This window comes from Dreissena polymorpha, chromosome 11 (genome assembly GCF_020536995.1).
Source record: "Dreissena polymorpha isolate Duluth1 chromosome 11, UMN_Dpol_1.0, whole genome shotgun sequence".
NCBI classification, from domain to species: domain Eukaryota; kingdom Metazoa; phylum Mollusca; class Bivalvia; order Myida; family Dreissenidae; genus Dreissena; species Dreissena polymorpha.
The window spans coordinates 25,798,993-25,824,114 of NC_068365.1; the positions used below are offsets into that span (position 1 = coordinate 25,798,993).

Sequence of the window (25,122 nt, forward strand, 5' to 3'; positions counted from 1 at the left end):
CCCAAAAGCAGGACTGTCCCGCCGAGATCGGGACGTCTGGCATGTATGCTTTTGTAGCTCCTATTTTTAAAAGAGGTGAAAAGTTCCAAGCTAGTAATTATAGACCATTCTCATTAACATGTATTGCTTGTAAATTGCTGGAGCATATCGTTGTTAGTAACATCTTAGACCATCTTGACAACTTTAATAACCTGGTGAACAACCAACATGGCTTTCGAGCGCGGCGGCCTTGCGAAACCCAACTTGTGGGTTTTATCCATGACTTAGCTTCTACCATGCAGAGACCAGATGGATGTTGCCATCATGGTTTTTAGCAAAGCCTTGGATGTTGTACATCACGGTAGATTGTTGCTGAAACTAGCCCATTATGGCATCACGGGCACTACACACTCTTGGATTAAAGCTTTTCTTGGTAACCGTAGTCAACAGGTTGTTGTAGATGGGGCAATTTCCACCATGGCCCCTGTAATTTCTGGCGTACCCCAGGGATCAGTTCTTGGGCATCTTCTGTTTCTGCTCTACATTAATGATCTACCTTCTTCTGTGAAGTCAAACCTCCGTCTATTTGCGGATGACTGTGTCATGTACAGATCCATAAAAACTTCGGCTGACACTATTCAGTTTCAGAGAGATCTAGATAGTCTATCATTGTGGGAGCTGAAATAGAAGATGTCTTTTAACATAGAAAAATGTCATATCATGCATGTTACGAGAAACCGTAAACCATTAAAAACAGCCTACACTCTTCACAATCAACCTCTGTCTGTTGTAAACCAAGCCACTTATCTTGATGTTGAAGTAAGCTCAACTTTAAACTGGTCACCTCACGTAAATAAAATTAGTAGTAAAGCAAGCCAGAGCTTAGGATTCTTAAAACGAAACATTCATTCTTCTAAAATGGAAACTAAGGCAGCGGCATATAACAGCATTGTTAGACCATCCTTGGAATATTGCTCTAGTGTGTGGGACCCTTACCATCAGAAAGATATTGATAAAATTGAAAATGTTCAGCGTCAAGCAGCCAGATTTGTAACAAATAATTACAGCAAGACACCGGGCACGGTCACAAATATAATTAAGGATTTGAATTGGAATACCTTGCAATCAAGAAGACAACAAGCTAGACTCATTTTGTTCTATAAAATAGTATATAATCATGTTGATGTCAATCCCCTTCACTATCTCACTCCATACATTAGACACTCTCACCATCACATGGCATACCAAATACCACCAAGTACAGCTGATTACCACAAATTTTCTTTCTTTCCAAGAACAGTTGTACAATGGAACACAATTCCATCTTATGTAGTCAGCGCTGTTACGATCCTTGGATTTAAATCAGTGCTGTCTGCATCAGTGTTCCTTCCTTAGATCACCACTGGGGGCTGACGAGGTCAAAGCGTAGTCCGTTTCGCTACGACGTCGGGTATATGTTTTACTACGAAAACATTGTTTAAATACACATGACATAGAGAACGGATTAGTCGAAAATTGTGTTTAAAACGGGTAAGATTATGCTTTTCTAATAACAAAACTCTGAATTTAAGCACATTGACATTTCATAGGTCTGTTACATCAAATTATAATCCAAGATGTGTCTGGTTTATGCGGTTAAACCCGAAATATACCGCTGATTTATCAAACCGAAGTCAAGTTTAACTTAAAAAATGCAATTAAGGTTTACAACTGTATTTAATTTTACAATATCCATATTGATCTATGTATCATTAAGCCACTGGTGTGTTTAGAAATGTGAAGGTTGACCCAGTTATCAGAAATAAAGGCTAAATATTATTAATAGGCATGATCATGTCTCTGACAGTATACGTATATGCCTCGCTACGACAACGCTTTAGCGTGTATGCGTTTCTCACAGAAGACGTATTGGTTATCTCTCAAAGGCAAAATAAAGAACAGTTTTGTTTTTTAATACAGAGTCATAAAGTGGTTGGATGTTTCCTTTGAGGAAGAGGCAGTAACAACGGCACAACATGACCCGAGACGCACAGTCGACATGGAAATGCACATTATTATTATATAATTAAATTCACGACTAGGCCAAAGGAAACGATTAAAATCGAACATCCATATATAAGATGACAGTTGAGAGTTGAGAACCTAATGTCGTCGGTCTCAATAATAATGACGCATCTTCAACTTGTGACAATCCCATATACGTTCATTTTGATAGAAACCGACGATAGGTTTTCAGCATACGCAGGCTGTCAAGCGGTCATACTTTTTCCTACTTTTTCCTACTATTTCCTACTTTTTCATCAGGATCCTACTTTTTCCTATTTTTTTACCAAATCTTCCTACTATTCCTACTTTTTCATTTTCAATTGAGAATATTTTTTTTAAATAGTTTATTTAGTAAACTTGCAGGATGAATGAATCAATGGCATGACTGTATCCCTGTTAATGTGCATTCATCTAGATGAGACCTGACAATTAACCCATGCTGACTGTCTTCTAGCACCTCTTCAAGAAGCATAAATATTTATTTCTTATGTAACTTTTGAAAATATTGACATTTTTTTTTAAGTAACAATAATGCCTTGTTTACTTCCTTAGCATTTGTACACTGCAGACTTCACATACCTTACACAGTTCCCAGTGATGCAAGAGCTGAGGGCACCCATTGTTTATTCCAGTTTTATTTTGTCTCTATTGACAACAATTTGACCAAACCTTATGCATGTTTACATGATATTGCTGTTTGGAATGTAGAGATATAGAGATACATGTATTGTATGAGTGGTTATGAAATATGGAATTTATTACACAAGTTATTGGAAAAAGATAAAACTGATGCTTTGCTGAGTTTTCATCATTTACAAATATAATGTAAAAAATTCTGTATTACATGACAACAGATATGATGTTCTATTGATATCATAGGTACATCATGTTTAGTAATTGAAGATAAATGCACAGAGCCTAAATGTCCCGATACATTTTTGTGCTCCGGGTAGGGTGGCATATAGCAGTTGTACTGTCAGTCCGTTTGTCTGTCTGTCTGTCTGTCTGTCTGTCAGTGTGTCTGTCCGAAAACTTTAATATGGGCCATAACTATTGCAATATTGATTTTGAAGATAGCAACTTGATATTTTGCATGCATGTGTATATCATGGAGCTGAACATTTTGAGTGGTGAAAGGTGAAGGTCATCCTTCAAGGTCAAAAGTAAAAAAGTACAATCCAAGGGAAGTAATAAGCTTTAAAAGGGAGATATTTTCTAAACCTGCCAAATGATATATTGAAATTTTATTTCAAAGCGGCGCAATAGTGGGCATTGTGTTTCTGACAAACACAATTCTTGTCTAATGATGCCATAGCTAGTGAGGTAACTTCAAGGTGTTACAGCGTAGTATTAAAATTATTTAACGGCATTATTACACTCAGGCGAAGTAATCAATAATGTAAAAACCATTATTTGAAACTGTAGTGCAACTGTTTCATTGCCCAATCAATGATGTCATAAAAGATGTCAGGTGATAAGGTCCGATCTCCAGTATCTCCAATCTGCTCTACAATGACCAGTCATTTTGAATGTAACTTAAGTTATTATAACTGCACCCTATTGTCAATTTAAAGGTTTCACAATGTAGCTGTAGCAGAGCATTGACACTGGTTTATATACTAGTATTAATCTTGTACAACAAGTTGGTGTATCACTAAATAAATTTGGTCTTCTGCTTAAGGATATAACATGCACAATATATTACCATTTTTATATCCATACACAGAAGACCTCAAACCACTTAATTATTTGATGAGACACCAAAATGAACAGCATCTTATTATACTTCTTTATCAGGGTAGCTTTGCTTGAAACTTAATTATCATAGATACACTAAGTGCTAAAATGCCTAGTGGGAAAACAAAGTTTAACCCTTCATGGATGGAGAAGTTGGACAACAGTGGAAAAACACTTGGATCATGGTGCAAGAGAGATACCGGCAATGAGTTTGCAAGATATTTTACTGTCTAAATGAAGTCCATCTTGTTGTAATTCTGGTGCTAATCAACTGATAAGTCATGCAGATGGATAAAAACACAAGGAAAACATGAAATACATGCATGATAATTCACAAAAGCGTGGAAGTGCCCCAAAGCCAAGCAGCTCTCAGGGTGGTGGGGATAAATCTATCTGTATGCAAGTACAACCATCACACAAGGAACAGATACAAAAGGCTGAAATCTTCTGGGCCCTTAAGGTAGCTTCAAGTGGGTATCCATACAGAACATGTGATGGCACTCCTGCTCTGTTTCAAGCTATGTTTCCTGGACCTGTGTCTAAAAAATTAGTATTATGTATTCCTACTTTTGAGGGAAAAGTTCCTACTTTTTCCTACTATTTTCCTACTTTTCTTGCAAAAGTAGTTCCTATTTTTTCCTACTTTTTGAAAAAAGGTCACTTGACAGCCTGCATACGGTACTCTTTATCAAATAACATTCGATTCTCGTTATCCCCAACTCGCTTATCTCGAAACTCTGCTTATGTCAAAGTAAATCCCATGTCCCAACTTCGATCATTATTGATCTCATACGGATTTTGATTTTTGCATTGTATATATCAAAGCGATTTTCTTGAAAATCGGTTATCGTCAACTAATTTTGAGATGAATTTCATGTTCGTATACATAGTTTTACCTGTAAAATCCACTCCTGTAACAGCCGTAAGGTGTGGAACGTAGGACCCCAATGGCACAAATCCGCAATTGCCTAATCAATATATTGTTGTAAAGGTGTGGCAGTGGGTTTCTGTCACAGGTTATTGTTTACTGCGTACATAACGGCCGGTAAATTTACATCGTGTTACAATGCGATTAAGGACCAGTCTCACTATGATGCCGGCGGAGCCCCAGTGCGTGATCAGGCATCTACCGGGATGAACCGGGGCCCTACCGGGATGAACCGGTGCTCCACCGGGATGAACTGGTGCTCCACCGAGATGAACCGTGGACGACCGGGGACAACCGGGGCTCCACCGGGAAAGTATTAAAATGTTTAATACCTCCGGGATGAACCGGAAGTCATCGGGTAGGACCGGCAACGACCGGCGTGGCACCGGGAACAACCGGGACTGCACCGGGAACAACCGGGACGGCACCTTAGCTCCACCGGGGCCCCAAAACACCCCGGCAGAGCTACGACAACGCCCCGGTGAATGCCGGCAGAGTCCCTTTATAGCTAAGTTACATAAGTAAACCGGTGCTCTGATGGTGCCGTCCCGGTTGTTCCCGGTGCAGTCCCGGTTGTTTCCAGTGCCAAGCCGGTCATTGCCGGTCCTTCCCGGTAACTCCTGGTTCATCCCGGAGGTATTAAACATTTGAATACTTTCCCGGTGGAGCCCCGGTTGTCCCCGGTTAAACCAGGGCGTTGCCTCAGCTCTGCCGGGGTCTGAACCGGTATAGCCCCGGTGAGTGCCGGTGTAGTGACGGTATACCGGGGCTCTGCCGGGACTCTGCCGGCTTTCACCGGGTTCAACCTTTTCGTTTGGATGTTCATGCGCACGGTGAAGCACGGCATCTTTTGCACTGGGAAATGGCAGTCTGCAGTTACTGCAAACTGCATGTGATATGTCCTGAAATGGATACAGTAACTTCGTTGAGCAACCTATACATTATATTTGTACTTCGTTGCGCAACCAATACATACTCTGTGCGAAACCTATACATAAAGCGACTTGTAATTTCGTTCGAAACAAACCATTTGAATGATTAAAATACATGTTCGTAACCTGTTTTGTACTTTGAAATGTGTAATGTACACTGAATCAAAGTAACATGTAGTTTTATTTAATTTAAGTTACATTAATTGGCTATTTTAACAGAATAACCACCTTATGCATTGCTTCAAATCAAAATATTTCGATTTTAGCTCAAAATAAACTTAAAGGTTGCAACTATGCGCATTTGTTATAAGTTTTTATTGATAATAAGTACCTACCATTACTGGATGTTCCGTTCTCTAATCCATTAACACCAGAAAAGATGAAACTCGCCTGATTAAGTAGTGTATTTACACAATGTTTTCGTAGTAAAACATATACCTGACGTCGTAGCGAAACGGACTACGCTTTGACCTCGTCAGCCCCCAGTGATCACATGATTCTGCTTTTATCCTGTTTTTAACTCGACTAATATTCTCACCACATGCACAGTTGTATATGTAAATATTTAGGTCTTAAGGGATTAAGGTGTTAGGTTGTGCACCTTTTTTTATCACTGTTGATAGGATTTTTACTGAGTGGATTGAGTAACTCGGGAAACCTATCAATCTATTTCTTTTTAACCCCCCACGCATGGCCATAATGTATCAGTATTGAACATAGCCATTATTATAAAAGAAAGAAGAAGAAAAAAGAGACAATTTGTCATGACATTCGTAAAAAACAACGTACATTCTAGAAGTTCACTCTCAAATTAGCTATTCAAGCTCTGTCTGTCTTTATTTTTCCATTGAAATCCCTTTAATGCCCCCTATTCACAAACCTTTTCTACTACCCGAGTGTACCAGTGTTGTTTTTGATACCTTATCAGCGATTTATCAGCAAATTATTGATTTTATCAGGCATTCACACCATGTTGTTTTCATGAAAGGAGTCGCTTATTGCTATTGATAGATGCATTGTAGCGAATAAAAAGCCAACTGCTTTTGTATTTCATGGCCCAATCAAGTCAAAAGATACTATAAAGCGGTAATTTGTGTATAGTGCCACCTGAGTCTAAAAAAAACTGTCCAAACATCAATTTTGTATATCAAACAAGTTGAGTGCTGACCGATACACAATTATGATGTTTGACATAAGTTTACTTTCATTTTCCACTGATTTTCAGAAAATAGTTTGCATCAATCTGAAAGAGTAAATCGATGATTGGTTGATTAAAAACAGTGCTCGATGCACGCAAAATGCAATAAGCTGGGTCTCTGTCCAGATTGGATGTCTAATAGATGCATGCCTCACATCTTACTTTATGGAGTTATCCACATTGTGCACAGGTGTGTTTACTTCTGGAAAATGTAGAACTTTTGTGCTCTTACATGGAGTTCTTAAACACATTTTTCGTCAATATTGACCAGAAATTATGAGTTGTTGTAATTAATATACTGATTACTAACTACAGTAAAGGACGAATGATTAATAATTTTATGTGTCCCGGCGGGACAATCCCGCTTTTTTGTCAAATGTCCTGACATTTGTTATGGAATGTCCCAAATGTTAATTTTAGAACATACATGTACATGTACAGAGCTCCAGATAAGGTTTTGTGAAATTCTTAAATTACTACCAGTTTTTAAAAAAGAATTCTTAACTCTGAAATTTTATTCTTAACGTTACTACTAAGTTTTGGAAAATAATTCTTATTTTTTCTAAATGACCTAAAAATAAATAATAATGGTTATTTTCATGCAAAAAAAATCAAAATAAACATACTAGCAACTTTATTTATACGAGTTCAACAGTGTCTTTTCAGTATTATACAATTGTATTTTTCTAATACCTTCATATTCCCAAACTGTGCTTAGATTGCATGCCTTAGATGAATTTTTACATATTTCACAATTAAAACGGTTTTCCCCTTCAATCTTTTCAACGATTAGCCACGGGACTTGTCCCTTCCACTCGTTCAATGTTTTTTTGTGTTTAAGTTTGGACCTGTCGTGTCGCGTTTTTGTTTAGCTTTTTCGACTGTGTCGGCAACTGAACATACAACATCGTATAAGATCTTTTCTATAATGTCTTTCTAAACATTTAACTTCGGCTCACTTTGCGTACAATATGTTAAAAGCGTGTTCGTGGACGCTTTGCAGTTTTTTTAGGACGCTCTCTTGGCGCCGCCATTGTTGTTTGACAAATAGACTGTATACGCCCCCCTTATATTGGAAAAAATGCGCTTTGTTAAACAAACCCGATAACCATTCTATATAAGCACCGCAAAGATCTTTAATACGCAAAAAGAACTCAATAAAAATCGATACGAACCGATGTAAAAATAATATTCGTAACTTTATTTTGTAATTCTTAATGGTACGACAAGATTTTAAAATAAATACGTAATGGACTTGAAAATAATTCGTAATTACGAAAATACGACCCTTATCTGGAGCTCTGAATGTAACAACAAAAACTGTCTTTAAATTGGCAATGCTTGCAAAATATTTGAAAGATTTAGCTTCATCATGCATTAATCTGTTTCATGTACCATCTATCTTTTATTTCCCACTCTTCTGATTGGTTGTTAAGATTTGTTTCTATGCGCATGTGCTTGTTCTACAAATTTTCTCGATAGAAATGTGAAATGTTTGTTCATGTTCTAAAAAAATTATTTTTTTCACAAACAAGAAACTAATATATTATATAAGTTTTTTTTGTGATTTTTTTTTTTATATAACACATTTCTTAAACCTACTAATAAACAGAAATACACAAAAACAATTATGTTTTATATGATTTAAATAATTTTAACATCAATCTGGAGTAAACATGACCAACAAAGACCTTCCAATGTTAATGGGAAATCATGAGATTGTTTGTGCAATAGTTATTATAAAGTTAAAAAGCTTTAAACAAAACACCCTCTTAAACTTGAAAAATTTTAATTGTCCATCAATTTTGAGAAGTTTTTTTTCAAATTGACTTGCTTAATTAAAGGGGCCTTTTCACAGATTTTGGCATGTTTTGAAGTTTGTCATTAACATAAATGCTTGATATATGTAAAAATTGGATATACAAAAACTCCTATAAAAAATCAAGAATAAAAAAAAAAAAAGAAAAAAAAGGGAACCCTCAGCAGAGCTCGAACCACTGACCCCTGGAGTCCAGGAGTAAAAAGGCTCCCACTTAGACCACTCGGCCATCCTTCCGAATACAATGACTGGTGTACTTAATACTTCATATAACCAATCCTCATAGTTTCACACAATATAACAACAACAACAGATATCTCCAAATTATTAATTCGTTTCGCGTTGCAGCGCTTTATAATTTCCGGGTTTTTAAATCATGAAAAGATGCATATAATGGCTATTTTAGAGCATGATAAATGTTCAGTATTAATGTTTCCTCACAAATATCATAACTGAAACAACTTTTTTCAATTTTGTCAATTTACCCAAACGTGAAAAGGCCCCTTAAATGAGAAATATGATGAGAAATGTCAGTACTATTAAAATAGGAGATATATAAATAATGATTTATAACAACAGTTTGACAAAAACTGGCTCCAACTTATTTAAAGTGGAGAAATTAAGTGGCAGCAGGTTTTTGTGCCAATGAAACCCCACAGTGTAGGGTTCCAACTCTGTGAGATTTCTCAAGACATTAGGATCACAAAACAAACCTCATCTCAATTTCCTGACTACACGCCTCAATATTATCCAGATGACCATTACAATAAGATCAGAGAGGAGAGGCACAACCTGCCCATTTACCCAGCCAGAGGGAGGCTTATCAGTGAGGTGCAGAGGCACAGCAGTGTTGTGATCATAGGGGAGACGGGCAGTGGGAAGACAACACAGATACCACAGGTGATGAGTAACAAGTATTTGTCCGTTTTTTAGCTTGTGTAATTCATGAAAAAATAACATCAAGATAGCTGGTGTAAAAAGATGCTAGATTCTTTAAAAATTTCTTACAACTGTTTATAGTTAAATTCAATTGGAAATAATTTATCATTGTCTCTCAAATTCCACCTTTCTTTTAAGACTTGTGTACATGATGGATTCTCTGGTGTTATGGGTTATGCTTTATTATCCATCTAAATGTGTTTTATGCTGTGAAATGTGACCTTATATGGACAAGTTGTTTTCTGCTCTTTAACATAATCTATGACCTTGATTCAGTGTGCTAAAAAATTACGTGTTCACTATAGCCCCTCAGACTGTAACCCATGAATAATATTTTAGACTGACTGATTGCTTTATAGTTAAAATACAAAAATCATCATTTCTAATAAATTTTCTTAAAAATTAACAATTAATAAACATGAGTCTTTCCCCAGAAGTTTGTTTTTGCACATTGGAAAATTATGCAAGTGTGCATATAGTTCTGCAGTTCACTAATACGAAGATTTTAGCCTTGCAGTAACAATAATGTAAAAATTATGGCACAACAATTTTGTTGTCTATAGCCCCCGTCAAACTGTAATTAAGGAAAATATTCTGGTCAGAAAGGGCATGGACTATATGTTTTTTGCCCAGACTTTGGATAAGTAATGTATGCTCACTGGGAACACTAACTCCTGTGCTGAGGTGTTATAAAATGGAGCCAACATTTTTTTAATACTGTACAGTCTTATATGTTTATTTGTGTTTTTCAGTTTCTGTTTGAAGCAGGCATCAACAGGAACTCGATTATTGCAATAACCCAGGTGAGTTGTTGTTAATTTCATAATTGTATACATCAGGATTTTAAAAATATGAAAGGGGGTCTCTTTTGATATTATTTCAAATCGGATAATACATGGTAAAAGCTGGGATAGAGAAAGTGTATCTAGTGTGGCTTAGAAAATAAAACTGTTGTTGAAGCATTTGTGCAGAATAGCACAAACTTTCTTCTTCTGAGCATCTTCCTGCCTTGTGTTTTTATTAATCTTATATTGTCTTTAATAAGTGTTAAAATGTTTAGCTGATTGTTAAATATTTTATGCCGTTTTTATGGAATCTTCGCCAAACTTTCAGGAAATGTTCAAAAAATATTTTTTGACATAAAATGGAGGTTGAGTTTGATAAAGAGCAAGTTCATGGAAATTGGAAAGGTATATACTACACAAGTATCTTTATTATAAGTTGTGGGTCTTTTTTGAGTCTTTGTATGTTTATTTGCGTCCCTTATTTTTGTTACTGTGCGCTATTTCATCTCAGCCCCGCAGAGTGGCAGCTATCACCATCTCACAGCGAGTGGCACAGGAGAAGAGGACTGACCTTGGGGATCTGGTAAGCCTAGGACTTTAATACACTCTCTAGTTGGTATCTTGTGTCAATGTTTTTTTTCTTACCATTTTTGGAATGACGCCGGGTCCTTTTGGATTGGGAAAATTTGCAGCGTCTTGACTAAAAATGATTGGGAAATAAGTGTTGTTGTTGTTTTGCTATAAAAATGCTTGAAAATTGAGAATTTTCAGTGTTTTAAATTTTTGCCCCCGGTCTTGTGGCATATAGCAGTTGAACTGTCCGTCAGTTCGTCTGTCAGTCTGTCTGTCTGTCAGTCTGTCCGAAATCTTCAACATTGGTTATAACTTTTGCAATATTGAAGATAGCAACTAATTGGCATGCATGTATCCCATGAAGCTGCACTTTTTGAGTGGTGAAAGGTAAAGGTCAAGGTCATCCTTCAAGGTCAAAAGTAAAAATTTCAATCCAAGAAATAAGCTTTAAAATTGAGATAATTTTTAAACCTGCCAAATGATGTATTGAAATTGTATTTCAAAGCTTCACAACAGGGGGCATTGTGGTTCTGACAAACACATCTCTTTTTTTTTTTAAACCTTCCATTGGGATTTTTTTGCTCCCATTTGGGAAAAATATACACTTTTTTCCATTGAGAATGGGGCCGATTACCAGACCTGATTTTGAATTAAAATAACACGGTGCGTAGAACTAATACTTTGTTTCTTTAATCATGGTCTTAATAACGCACTGTACTACTCTTGTTAACACTTATTATGCTCTGGACCTCCTGCACTTTACAGCATGTTTTTTCCAATCCCTTCTTTTGGTGCATATGTGCTTGGTTGATGGTCATCATACCAGACTAGGGGTGGGGGGAGGGGTGGGGTATTGTTGAACTGCTGCTTCCCCCTGTAGAAAAGACACAATTGTATTAAAAACATTTCAGAAAAAGAATTAAATAACTAGATATTGCAGCTATAATTCACAATTTTATGCCAATATATGTCAGCCTTGTTAAGATGAGCGCTGGTATACACTGAGAGTCCTTACATACTGCAGGGTCAAGCGCAGAAGAATTGATAAACTTGATAAGGCTCTTAGAGTTGGAATCCAACCTGGGGTTGCCCATTTTAAGGAATATTTGCCTTTAAGTTATCTTGGAAATATAACAAAAAGGAATCTTTGAAGAAAAAATGACAACTTACATATGTCCATGCTAACCCTTCTCGAAAAAGTGCACTAAATGCGCATTTAATGCGCATTAAATGCACATTAAATGCGCATGTTATTGGCACCGTATTTTTTGCTTAACAAGTGCATTTTAACCTGTTAAAAAAAAAACACTTTTTACTAGTGTGTTTATACATTTAAGTGTATTTTTTTTCCACGAAATAATACACTTAAGTGCGTTTATTATGATAATAAGTGCGCTTAAGTTTATTTTTAAGTGCATTTATACACTTGAGTGTATTTTAAGACATACAAATAATACACTTCATGGTCAAAGTAAATTTTTTAAAGCGCATTAATACACTTGAGTGCATTTCCAGTCATTCAAATAATACACATTACAGAATTAAAAGCAAATTAATTAAGCGCATTAATACACTTGAGTGCATTTCCAGTCATACAAATAATACACTTATCAGTAACTAAAGTAATCTTTCAAGTGCATCAATACACTTGAGTGTATTTTAACTCATACAAATAATACACTTCATGGAGTATTCAAAGTGAATTTTTTAAGCGCATTAATACACTTGAGTGCATTTCCAGACTTACAAATAAAACACTTCATTGAGTATTCAAAGTGAATTTTTGTAAGCGCATTAATACACTTGAGTGCATTTCCACTGATACAAATAATACACCTTACAAAATTGAAAGTGAATTTTTTTAAGCGCATTAATACACTTGAGTGCATTCCCGGTCATACAAATAATACACCTTAAGATATTAAAAGTGAATTTTTAAGCGCATTAATACACTTGAGTGCATTTTCAGACATACAAATGATACACTTTTTGAAATTAACCAAATTTAAAAAAAATCCCAGCATTTTGAAGTCAGCATTCATTCTTTAAATGAAAGGTTAGTGTAAACACATACATAAAAAACAGAAAGTACAATTCAATAGATGAATACACACTTTTATTAGAATGTTAAACCTTAAAAAACAAAAACAAATGTTACATATCTACATAAAAGAGAGGATTCAAACAGGCTATTGCCTATCTGGAATTAACAATTGAAAATATCAAGCTCATACCAGTGATTTTTCTCCCCTCTGATTACCGGTAACTGATTAACAGCCAAATACAGGTGGTTTTTCCACTTCAAAAATATTAAAGTTTTCCCCTCTTTAAGCTGAAATGTTTTCCCTATCATTTACTAGATTTTTATATATTACATTAATTCCAAATCCCTTTTTAATATGGACAAAAGCAGCACATTTAATTCAATCATATTCTGGATCCTAATATATGATGAATGAACAGTATTCATGAAATTTATATAAATCTATACCTTATTTTTAAGATCTTCCTTTTTTTGTTCATTATTGCGCTAAAACATGCCCTTCTGAGAGCCAGTACGTACAGGTTGTTTTGAATTTCCAAAGAAAATCACTGCATACATGCTGACAATATTTAGCAGCTTAGCCCCTGTCACTATATTTGTTGTTTTACACTGTTCCTTACAAAGAATGCATTCATAAACAACCCTTTATAGAGCACTTCACCAGCTGATCAGGTCTGAATACTACTGTCATGGTCTGCGAGGCGCTTCTCGTGCATGATCTCATTTGAGATCAGGTCCTGAAAGATATTTTATAATGTAAGTGTTAAATATTGCTGTTATGGTAATCTTGTTCAACAGTTGCTATAAATATCATAAATTTAAATCAAAACAAGTTTGTTGGCTTGTTGTTTTTGTTTGTTTATTTTTGCAATTTTAATCTCGTGATCACATGTGACTTAACGCTTTTCATAAATAATTTAAAGAAATTACGTTTGATAGAAAATACTGTTAATAAATGTACTAATATATGTGGTCTCCTTTGGCTGTGGGGACTGGTCAGAAGTGTGACGTCTTTGAATTGCAATAACCTTTATTATATAGTTTTACCTCTCAACAAATCCATCTTTTCTTGGTCAAGGACAAGCTACAGGGCACGGTTTCCCACTCCTGTTCCCCTCAAGTTGGCCTGCTCGTGCAGGGTAAAACCTGGTATACATGTCCATACATCAGGTAGTCCCCTTTTTTCTCCCTTTTTTGGCAGGCGATGATGCACATTCTGTCCAATGGATCTTCCGATCAATGTAAATTTCACCTTGGGGTTTAACCTTCAAATATAAAATATTAAAGTTCTGATTAAATATGGGGGAAAGAAATCTGTTCATTAATGACAAGAAATAGGTATAAATAAATTTTAAGATGACAATAACCATAAAATACAGCCATAATAATTCAAGTGGTGTTTTTTTCCTTAAAATTGCATTACATGTACTCATCCAGTTACATTTCCCAGTGACAATACATAAATATGATAATGATCATAATTAATTTAATTAAAAAGAGATGCAGAAATGAAAATACAAACCTGTTACAGCTGTTCTTCAGCATTCCAAAAAAACAAAAACTGCAGTTGTTGATCACTTTAACCACCCACTTTGAATCTTCTTTGCAACAAACTGATTGTTGATTTACACATTGTAGTAAATACACATTGTTTTCATCACACAATAGTTCATGTGCTGAAAGAATTTCAAGACATTTGACACTAGAATTAATGTTGCTGAATTATACCTAAAAATTCAGCTCAATTCAAGTTGCTGAAACCAAATTGTTTACAAAAATAACTTCCTGTGCTCCAAATTACTTGCTGTGCTCCAACCAATCAAAAGTGGTTTGTTTTCAAATAGATGGTCCCAGAACCAATCAAAATTCTATAAACACCCCTTTGTTTTGGCTAGATGGAGCACTGATAGGGATTAGTGTTTATGATGCTAATTGATCTCTTATCTGATCCTAATCTTATCTGATATTAATTGAATAATACACAGCACACTTAGCATATTATATTTAATTGTGAATATTTCAATATAACATACTGAATGGTGTTAGGAAATAAATATAATATTATAAATATTATTTAAATTGTCTTTTAAAATGTATGTTAATAGTCAATGTGGTAGACATTAATTGAATTGGGGTTAAATATCAGTGTAAGAAAGTTCAAATACTTGTTTTTTATGTTGTGGAGATATAATTGATTCTGGCAAGCCCACATATTTTTTTTGACACTTTCAATATTATTAATTATTTACCCACAGCCTGATTTAGTTGTACTTTTTCCTTTAAAAGCTTCTCTACTGATTCACATATTTTATGAGCAGACAAATTGTAATAATAAGACCATAAACATTATGTGAAGATAAAAAAGAATTCAGTACAATCCTCCTATTAAACACTATATCTCTGTCCTTTAACTTCAGTTATTTGCTATAGTGTTGCTCTTTTTTATGAAGATGCACTAAAACTACACTTGTACAGAAAGAATTTTTTTTTTGCAAATCAGAAGATACACTATTATGCACAAAAAATGCACTTCATTAAAAAAATGCACTTATTGCATAAAAAGATGCACTTTGCCTACAGAAGATACACTTAAAGTACAGTAAAATACACTTAAAGATAATGAAAATACAGAAAAAATGCACTTTAGTGCACTTAATTATAAAAAAAAATGCAGAAAAAATACACTTTTCGGTAAAAATGCAGAAAAAATACACTTTTTAAAGCGTATTTTGTTAAAAAGTGTATTTTATTTTGAGAAGGGAAGTATCATATGGCAGGGCTTTTTCGACCTGATTGTTTATCCGTTTTTAGGTCATATTCCCAAGACAAAAAAGTATGTCTTTTTAAAAATCCTGTTCTAAATTTCCTATTGATGGTTTGATTTTCAGATGTTTGGAAATAGAGCTATTAAAAATGGAAATAAAAGAAGTTTGAAGATGTTGTATCCATATGACTGATATGTTTATGACTAACATTTTATGTTTTATAGAAGTTTAATAGAAAAAAAATAAATGAATTAAATAATAATGCATTTTCCTAATTCAAAGTTATTTGACCCAAAAAATCCCTGAGGGGAATAAATTCCCTAAATGTTTGAAAAAAGCCCTGTGTGGTATCAAACCTGGTGTTAAACCTGTTCATATCCTGTGTTTTTATGTCCCCCACCCACTATAGTGGGGGACATATTGTTTTGCCCTGTTTGTTGGTTGGTTAATGGTCTGTTGGTTTGCGCCAACTTAAACATTTTGCAATAACTTTTGCTATATTGAAGATAGCAACTTCATATTTGGCATGCATGTGTATCTCATGGAGCTGCACATTTTGAGTGGTAAAAGGTCAAGGTCAAGGTCATCCTTCAAGGTCAAAAAAACTAAATAAAAGCAGCGCAGAAGGGGACATACATGTAGTGTTTCTGACAAACACATTTCTTGTTATTGAAATAAAACAGTTTAACCCTTAAATTCCTGCTCTGTAGCCAAAAAAGACTTTATGAAGCCCAAATAAAAACCAGAATTCCCAGTGAGTTACTCGCAGTCTGTTCAGGTTTTATGCTGTTTGATGCTAATTAGTGCCTACATGTATGGGTTGGAAATGAAACCATTAAAACTTAAAAGAAGGTCTTCAATTAAATTTGATTGTCTAAGGGACTGCAAGCACATCAACATGCTATTTGAGTGGTGAAGGGTCAATAAAATCCTGTATATTGGGACATGAAAGTTTATAGTATTTGTGAATATGTACAATTTATTTGTGGAGAGTGAACTGGAAATGTTCCAATTGCAAAACAGATACATGTATTACATTCATGCAAAACATACCATATACAAATTACTTAGGGCTATCAGAATGATGTTACAGATTAAAAATTATGAAATCTGAATTTGTAAGTAACAGCGCAGGTCTTATAAATTCCTATACAAATGAACAGGTGGGTTATTGCGTGAGATTTGACGACACAACCTCAGAGCGGACTAAGATCAAGTACATGACTGATGGTATGCTGCTGAGAGAGGCCATATCAGACCCACTCATGAAACGGTGAGTTCTTCATCTCTTCTCTCTGGAAACTTCATGTTATTAGGTAATTGACAAGCGTCATTTGAAAATAGGTCTTATTCCATATGCGGCCAGAGTAGCTCCTCTTTGCAGGCTGGTCAGAGGAGCTACCCTGTCTTCCTAAAAGTCACTCAAAATAGCTCCTTGTCAGACTGTACAGGCTTGACATGAAATATGCTGGTTGAATATAGCTAAAGGCCTATTTTTGTATGACATTGGTTAATAAATAGAGGTACATTGTTTAGAATATCATACATGTAATACAGTCTTGTATTCAACCTCTCACATTCTCTAGTATGTGACAACCTAACTTATTGTTATCAGCTGTTGCCATTGTTTTGATCTACCAAATCATTACCCTGACAAAAATGTTTTACTTTTTTGCAACAGGTTGAACATTTGATTGACTTGAACTCATGACCACATAGTATAAAATACTACCCAGTTATTTTCACCATTTTGGGAATGGGGACCTGGTCCTTTGTTTCGGGTAATATTGAGTATTTCGGACTAAAATTAATCGGCAGTTGTAGTTTTTTTGCTTACAAATATTATCAAATTGAATTGAGACTTAAATTAGTTTTAACATTATATTTGCTAAAGTTCAGCTCACAAGAGCTTGGTAGGGACGTGTAGTGAACATTTGGATTGTTTTGTATTTAACTTTTACTTGTGAATTCTAGGCAGTCATTCAATGAAAAATTATACTTAGTGTAATTGGGAATAGGGCCAAATTTCGGTCCCAAAACATTCTACAAAAAACACAAACAATGTACTAGCAATTTGTTTGCTTTAATAATTATGTTTGTTCCCTGCAATGACAGGTATAGTGTAGTCATTCTAGACGAGGCCCATGAGAGAACCATTCACACAGATGTCCTGTTTGGTGTTGTAAAACAGGCTCAACATGAGAGAAAAAAACTGGCCATGAAACCCCTTAAGGTATTGTGATATTTGTTTGATTACATGCACCCTTTATCAAGGTAATACAGTAGTTTTTTACTGCCATAAACCCTTTGTAAAAAAAGTAGGGATGGCATCGAATACCAATATCGGTATTCGAATGTTCGCAAATTCATTCAATCGAATATTCGAATATTCGCATAAAACGGCTAGATTGATTTTTCCTTGTCATGTGTTAATTTCCATTGGTTTGTAAGTTATATCCGTTTGCTTAACACGAGGCTGTTTATTAACGTTGCTATCGAATAATTGTATCGCTGTCGACTAATACTATGACCGATACTGTGATCGGGCACAAATAGAATGAAAAACATCGTGTCATAGAATTTTATTTTTTAATGATTCCACAGATTTGTAGCAGACCCCGCATATGTAAAACTAAGTTTACACACATTACACGTTGCGGTCTTCTTATCCACAGACCGTGTAAAGTATTCCATACTGCAGAAAGGGCTGGTGGCATTTTCAGATTTGAATTATGATTCCTTGATGATTGTTTAATTTGTATCATCTGTTACTTTTGAGTTATTCACATATTTAATTGTCTGTTCAAACTGTGATCACAAAAACTAAATTACTATTCGCCAGTAAATTGAGGCCCTTAATTGGTACCTAATTGACAAACAACAGTTCGGGCCCTTTCTTATAGTAAGTATATTGCATTGCGCGATTTGAGTAATTCACACATTTTAATGGCTGTACATACTGTGATCACAAAACTTAATTATTATTCGCCAGTCAATTGAAACCGTTAATTGGCACCCCATTGGCAAACAACAGTCGCGGCCTTTCTTAGAGCGTGTATATTGCATTGCGCAATCAACACTGATAGGGCCGCAACACTGATAGGGCCGCGTTATCAGTTTGACACGAAGAAAGTCACGTCAAACATGTTACTCCCAGGTGATTTCGGTTGCATTTTCGTAAGCGGTTCGCAGGTCATTAAATATTGGTGAAATTACGTTTGGAAAATATGCGAATATCATTTTTATTATTCGAATGCTGACCATTCAATTGAATATTCGAATATTCGAATAATTTTGCCATCCCTAAAAAAAAGTGTTGTAAAGTTTCATCACATATTCATTTATCACCATAATTCAAATGGTTGTTGCTTATTTCCATGCACCGTTTATCAAAATAATAATGTTAATTTAATATTTTTTGCACCTTTTATCAAGGATATTGGCATTTGCCAAAATCCATGCAAAATATTGTAAAACAAATATAGTTGTTTACAAATTCCATGAACCCTTTATGAAGGTAAATCATCTTTTTGTTACATTCCATATATCATTTATTTAGGTAATTTGGTATTTGTAAAATTCCAAGTATGGTTTATAAAGGTTATATGATAGTTGTTGAATGCTGTGCATCCTTCATAATGGTTAAATGTTATGCTTCCTTTGCATCATAGTGTATATCTTTGATAGAAGTTGCCATAATAAATGTCCCGGCAATATATTTTGTTCAAACAACTTTTTGAAGGAAAGATTTAGGATAAAAAATGGTAAACAGTGCTGCAAAAACAGAGGCTGGTTGCAAAGTCAGACCACTTGGTTGACATTTACTAAAAATGGCTAAATGCAAGGAATTTCTTTGTCTATTTCAATAATATTTATTAATCATACTCTTTTTAATTAAATATTATCAAAAATATATTCCATTCAATTTGCATTTTGGTAAGAAAAAACTTCCAATACAGGAATAATAATTTATGCACATTCATCAAGCCAATTTTTCAAACGAATCTCAATTTATTGACATGTTTCCATACTATTATGACATCCCTTGCAGATCATAGTGATGTCTGCTACGATGGATGTGGACCATTTCTCCCAGTATTTCAACAAGGCCCCTGTCCTGTACTTGGAAGGCAGACAGTTCCCTATCAGGGTAAGTTGAACTTTTCCATCAATTCAGGAACTTCTTGCAGTGTGTTGCTGGTCAATGTTAATTCAAATTGTGAATGTATCAATTGAAATGGCCAAGTTGACAGTTCAGAAAAGCAAAATAAAACATACTTTTAGCTGGTCATTCGTCATAATAAATTCCTGCTTCAATTATTGATATGATTTTTTTTTTACATGTTTGTACCTTTTGTTCAATATTTGGGTTTGGGTTCAATTCCCTTTTCTTGCACATTTGACTTTGATTGGTACACTCTACCTGACAGGTGAAGTTTCCTCCAGGAACCCCTGTTCGACAATATAACAACACAACACATTTGAAATATTTAATTGAACACTTCAAAGCTTTATATTGCTGCAATTATTCAAAACTAATTTCAAATTGCTTTAATCTAGTACGTAAATTAAGTAGGAATGCTAGGGCACACACTTGGTCCTGACAGGATGCAGTCTAAGGCACAGAGGGAACTCATAACTTTGTGATATAAACACACAAAGTTTGAACAACACATTTATGTATTGCACTTTTGGACTTTCATTTGGGAATTAAAGGTCAGATTTGAGCCTCTCTCTGGATAAACAGGGTTTAATGCATGTGTGAAAAGCCTGCGCCTACAGCACAAGCTAATCTGGGATGAAAAGCCTGTGCCTACAGCACAAGCTAATCTGGGATGAAAAGCCTGTGCCTACAGCAGAAGCTAATCTGGGATGACACTTTCCGCATTTTTATGTTTTTTTTTTGTATAAAGAAAGTCTCTTTTTGGCAAAAATCTAGTTTAGGCAGAAAGTTTCAGTCCTGATTAGCCTGTGCCCACGACACTTTACGCATTTGCATTAAGCCCCATTTTCCCAGAGCAAGGCTACTATTCAGAGTTCCTCTTATACAGGTGCTATACTGCAAGGAGGAGCAGTCTGACTACCTGTTTGCTGCCCTGGTCACACTGTTCCAGATACACAGGGAGGCTCCAGCACAGTGAGTACATACAGCATACTTGGTCAGTATTGAACACAGTTAAGTTTAAGGGCATAGAAAATCTTAATCTAAAGCATTGGTACGTGTTTGTAGTTAAGGTTGTTTATGAGCAAAAAGACTTACCTGTGTTCAACACTTGTCTTGCATGTTATTTATCCCATCATTTTTGCTGTTTTTGCCCCTGGTATCTAATGATGTGAAGAGGAATGTAGCAATCGACCTGTCAGTTATTTTGTTTTTCCTTCTGTCAATGAAAGAATAACTCTAGATGACATGTTTTGTATAACATCAATACCACTTGTTACAAAGCTCTCGAATACTTGCAATTATGCTCTATTTTAGCATTCTCATCACTCCCACCTCCCCTGACCCCCTTTTGATCTTGATATTGACCCAAATTTGAGGTAAAACCTATTCATATGGGCCAATACATTGATATTGACAAGGTCATCAGCATTTATTGAGCGCAGCATCTTGTTTCTTTCTTCTTTTCATTACTAAGCAAACATTAAAAGATGAACTGAAATAGAAAACAAAACTATATACGTCGTATCTGCAGTATCAACACTGTTTAATGCACCAAAATTGATCAGATTGGATGTTATCTTGTTAATGCAGGTATGATAATTGGAAACACTCAATCCTCAATATTAAGAAATGTTTTGTACATCACATGGGACATTGTACTTTAATTTTCATTAAAATTATCAATGCATTAGAATTTAGAATTGTTGCAATTAAATCTGCCGTGCTATAAATTTAGATCTTTATAATGCTGTTCTGAATGTGTGGTTTGTCTGAGCAACCATTAAACTACTAAAAGATGACACATCTACTTGACTATCAGTTCTTATGTCAAATTGAAACTAATAAACATTTGAACCAGTTCACTCTGCCTCAAAACATGTCTAAGAAATTATTCTATATCCAATAAATTCATCCAATGGGCATTCTTCATAAGTACCACGTGACCGTCCAATATATTCCGGTATTGGATCCAAAAAGTCTGTATTTTTTCCATATTGGACAGTTGAGTACAAGTGCACTAAGCAATTGTTTTATAACGATAAAAGCCGTTACCGAGAAAAAATATCCGAATGTACAATATTCGATTCACACAGGCGATATTTAGATTGTATTTCTTAAATAAATAAATTGGATAAATGTTAGAAATTAAAAAACAAATGCAACAGCAAGTGATATTGTTATTGTTTGAAATTGAAAAACAAATGCAACAGCAAAACAAAAACTCTATTTTATTAACCTCAATGACAGCTTTAATCCAATGCTTATAGCAACACAGTTAAATGATATGCCCTTCCATATTCTGTTCTTCCATCCCTTTATCGAAATGTATTTAAATCCACACTTTCTTTGATAGCGTTTGTATCCCATGCTAACCATTCTGACCCAAAACACGATTTACGAATTCGTAATCCTGTCGGAGCGAGTTGTTTTATTCCTATCGAAGTTAACAATTATGCATTACAAACACACAATCCGAAATACGTTTTGGATTCGTTCGATGATTTAAAAAAATATTATGATTAATTTACTGTTAAACACAAACACGTCCATAGTGATTAGTGTTGTCCTTAAAATGTAGAAAGTCTTGCTTATACTAGTATGTTTCGTCAGAGAAATGGCGTCACACGAGATACGTCATAAATTGCGTAATCAGATGAATGAAAATAAAAATACGGAAAGCTGGTTTGGTAATATATTTTAAAGAAGAAACAAAAGAGCGTTAGAAAGGGATATAGAATAAAAAGATTATTAGACGTTTAAACTGTACAATACGTGATATATTTGGACTCGCACACAGTTTGAAGTCATATTGGACTCGCCTAACGGCTCGTCCAATATGACTTAAACTGTGTGCTCGTCCAAATATATCTCCGTATTGTACAGTGAAACGTCTAATAACCTATAATTATTGAAGAATTTTAAGTAAAGTGATTGAATTGTAGAACCTTTTGCTATAATTTTCCAATAATAGCAAACTAATTTGAACTCAATAATTGATTGGTTTGTCAATGTTGGCCAATAGCAGATGCAGTGCTAAAAGCATGAATTTTGCAAACACTTTTTTATGCCCTCGGTAGGGTGGCATATAGCATTTGAATTGTCTGTCCGTCCGCCCGAAAACTTTAACATTGGCCATAACTTTTGAAATATTGAAGATAGTAACTTGATATTTGGCATGCATGTGTATCTCATGGAGCTGCACATTTTTTGAATGGTTAAAAGTCAAGGTCAGAGGTAAAAAAACAAAAAATCCAAGGAAAGTAACAAACTTTAAAGGAAGATAATGTCTATTTATCATGTGGCAGGTACATATCATTTTTACAAGGGAAGTAATATTTTTTAAAGGGATATAATCAAGAACAAAAATAAATCAAAGCGGCGCAGTTGGGGGCATTGTGTTTCTGTCAAACACATCTCTTGTTGTATGTATTTTAAACATAAATGAACATACAGCTGAAATGTTCAAAACTATTCTGTTCCCAGAGAAGATGTTCTGATATTCCTCACTGGCCAAGAAGAGATTGAGTCAATGGTGAAGTCAATACGGGATATTGGTCAGAACGTGCCGGGTAACACACCCAACCTCCTGGTGTGCCCCCTGTATGCAGCCCTGCCTGCACCCCAGCAGCTTAAAGTCTTTCAGACCACACCCAAGGTAAGCCTAGTACTCATTATTATTTGGAGTTAACAGGTTTATAAATATGTTCCATTCTACAGGTTTATTAATAAGTTCTAGTCTACAGGTTAATTCAGAAGTTCTAGTCTACAGGTCAATTCATAAGTTCTAGTCAACATGTTAATTCATAAGCCTTCAACTCAGAGATTCTGATGAAAATAGGAAACAGTGTTTTGCTACAGAACCAGGCATCTAGTTTCAAGGTAAAGGTCAGATATAAGAAATTCATCATATACAGTTTGTTTAATGCATTTGTAAAGGCTTAATGTATGCACCTTTTACAAATCCAGACTTCAGTGATATTATTAATATAACTTGTTATAAAAACGAAATGTTAGGTAAAGGGTTACTCATCAACGTGACAGTCATAAGTTTGACTTCTGTCATGTGGTACATGTCTGTCTACAGGGCTGCCGTAAGGTGATTGTGGCCACCAACATTGCTGAGACGTCCATCACCATCAGTGGAGTGAGATTTGTCATAGATACAGGCATGGTGAAAGCAAAGTAAGCCATTGTGGATAGTGTATTGTAGTTGGTGAGGTTGTTTACCTTTGGTTGGATAAAACATACATGTGTTTAACCCCAGGATTTTGTGTGAAAAGAAAGAGCCTATTTTCTAAAGATGACTGATTTATTGTAACATTGTTTAATATTGTGTAAAAAGTCACATTTTACTGTTAATAAATAACTTTAAATTAATTACTTAACTCATTTAATTATCCCCACGCTTTTTGAAAAGCGTTGGGATATTGTGGTTTTCTCTGCCGTCTGTCTGTCCGTCTGTCTGTTTGTCCGTCCGTCCTGGCCACTATCTCCTCCTACACTATAAGCACTAGAACCTTAAAACTTACACACATGGTAGTTATGAGCATATGTGGGACCCTGCACTATTTAGAATTTTGATCTGACCCCTGTTATGGGGGTTGGGGTGGGACCCAGTCAGAGATTTTCACTCATTTTTTTTATGTTATGTACTTTAACATTGGCCATAACTTTTGCAATATTATAGATAGCAACTTGATATTTTGCATGATGTGTATCTCAGGAAGCTGCACATTTTGAGTGGTGAAAGCTCAAGGTCATCCTTCAAGGTCAAAGGTCATAAAAACATCCGCGGGAAGTAATAAGCTTTAAAGGGAGGTAATTAATGAACCTGCTAAATGATATTTTTTTCAAAAATAAATCAAAGCGGCGCAGTGGGGGGCATTGTGTTTCTGACAAACACATCTCTTGTTTTATGTTATTTTACATTACCTTCTTCATTTTTACATCGATTTACTTCCAATTGATACTGAACATCTCTTATTTCAATACGGCCAATCTTAATTATGCATGGCCCCATTACCAACCCTGGGGCGCCCCATGGATCAAACATGCGGCTTGGGAATACACGTCGGCCTCTGCAGCGCTGTTTCTTGTAAAAAATTGCTGAAGTGTATGGCATTATTGGTAAAGTAAGTGTATGGCATTTGCATGAACTGTAAAATGATAATTGTATTTTTGCATATTCAACTCTTAAAAATACATTTGTATT

General features: G+C 35.1%; 1 protein-coding gene across 2 annotated transcripts in view; it reads left to right on the top strand.

The window, feature by feature from the left end:
- The window catches only part of LOC127850705 (ATP-dependent RNA helicase DHX33-like), a 36,042-nt gene that overhangs the window by 3,053 nt on the left and 7,867 nt on the right, over positions 1-25,122 (top strand). For both annotated transcript variants that reach the window (XM_052383972.1, XM_052383971.1), the window contains exons 3-11: positions 9,394-9,539; positions 10,331-10,381; positions 10,875-10,946; positions 16,909-17,018; positions 17,861-17,978; positions 19,797-19,895; positions 20,797-20,882; positions 23,394-23,565; positions 23,995-24,092. In XM_052383972.1, coding sequence (XP_052239932.1) covers positions 9,394-9,539; positions 10,331-10,381; positions 10,875-10,946; positions 16,909-17,018; positions 17,861-17,978; positions 19,797-19,895; positions 20,797-20,882; positions 23,394-23,565; positions 23,995-24,092 — 952 coding nt within the window. The remainder of the gene's footprint in view (positions 1-9,393; positions 9,540-10,330; positions 10,382-10,874; positions 10,947-16,908; positions 17,019-17,860; positions 17,979-19,796; positions 19,896-20,796; positions 20,883-23,393; positions 23,566-23,994; positions 24,093-25,122) is intronic.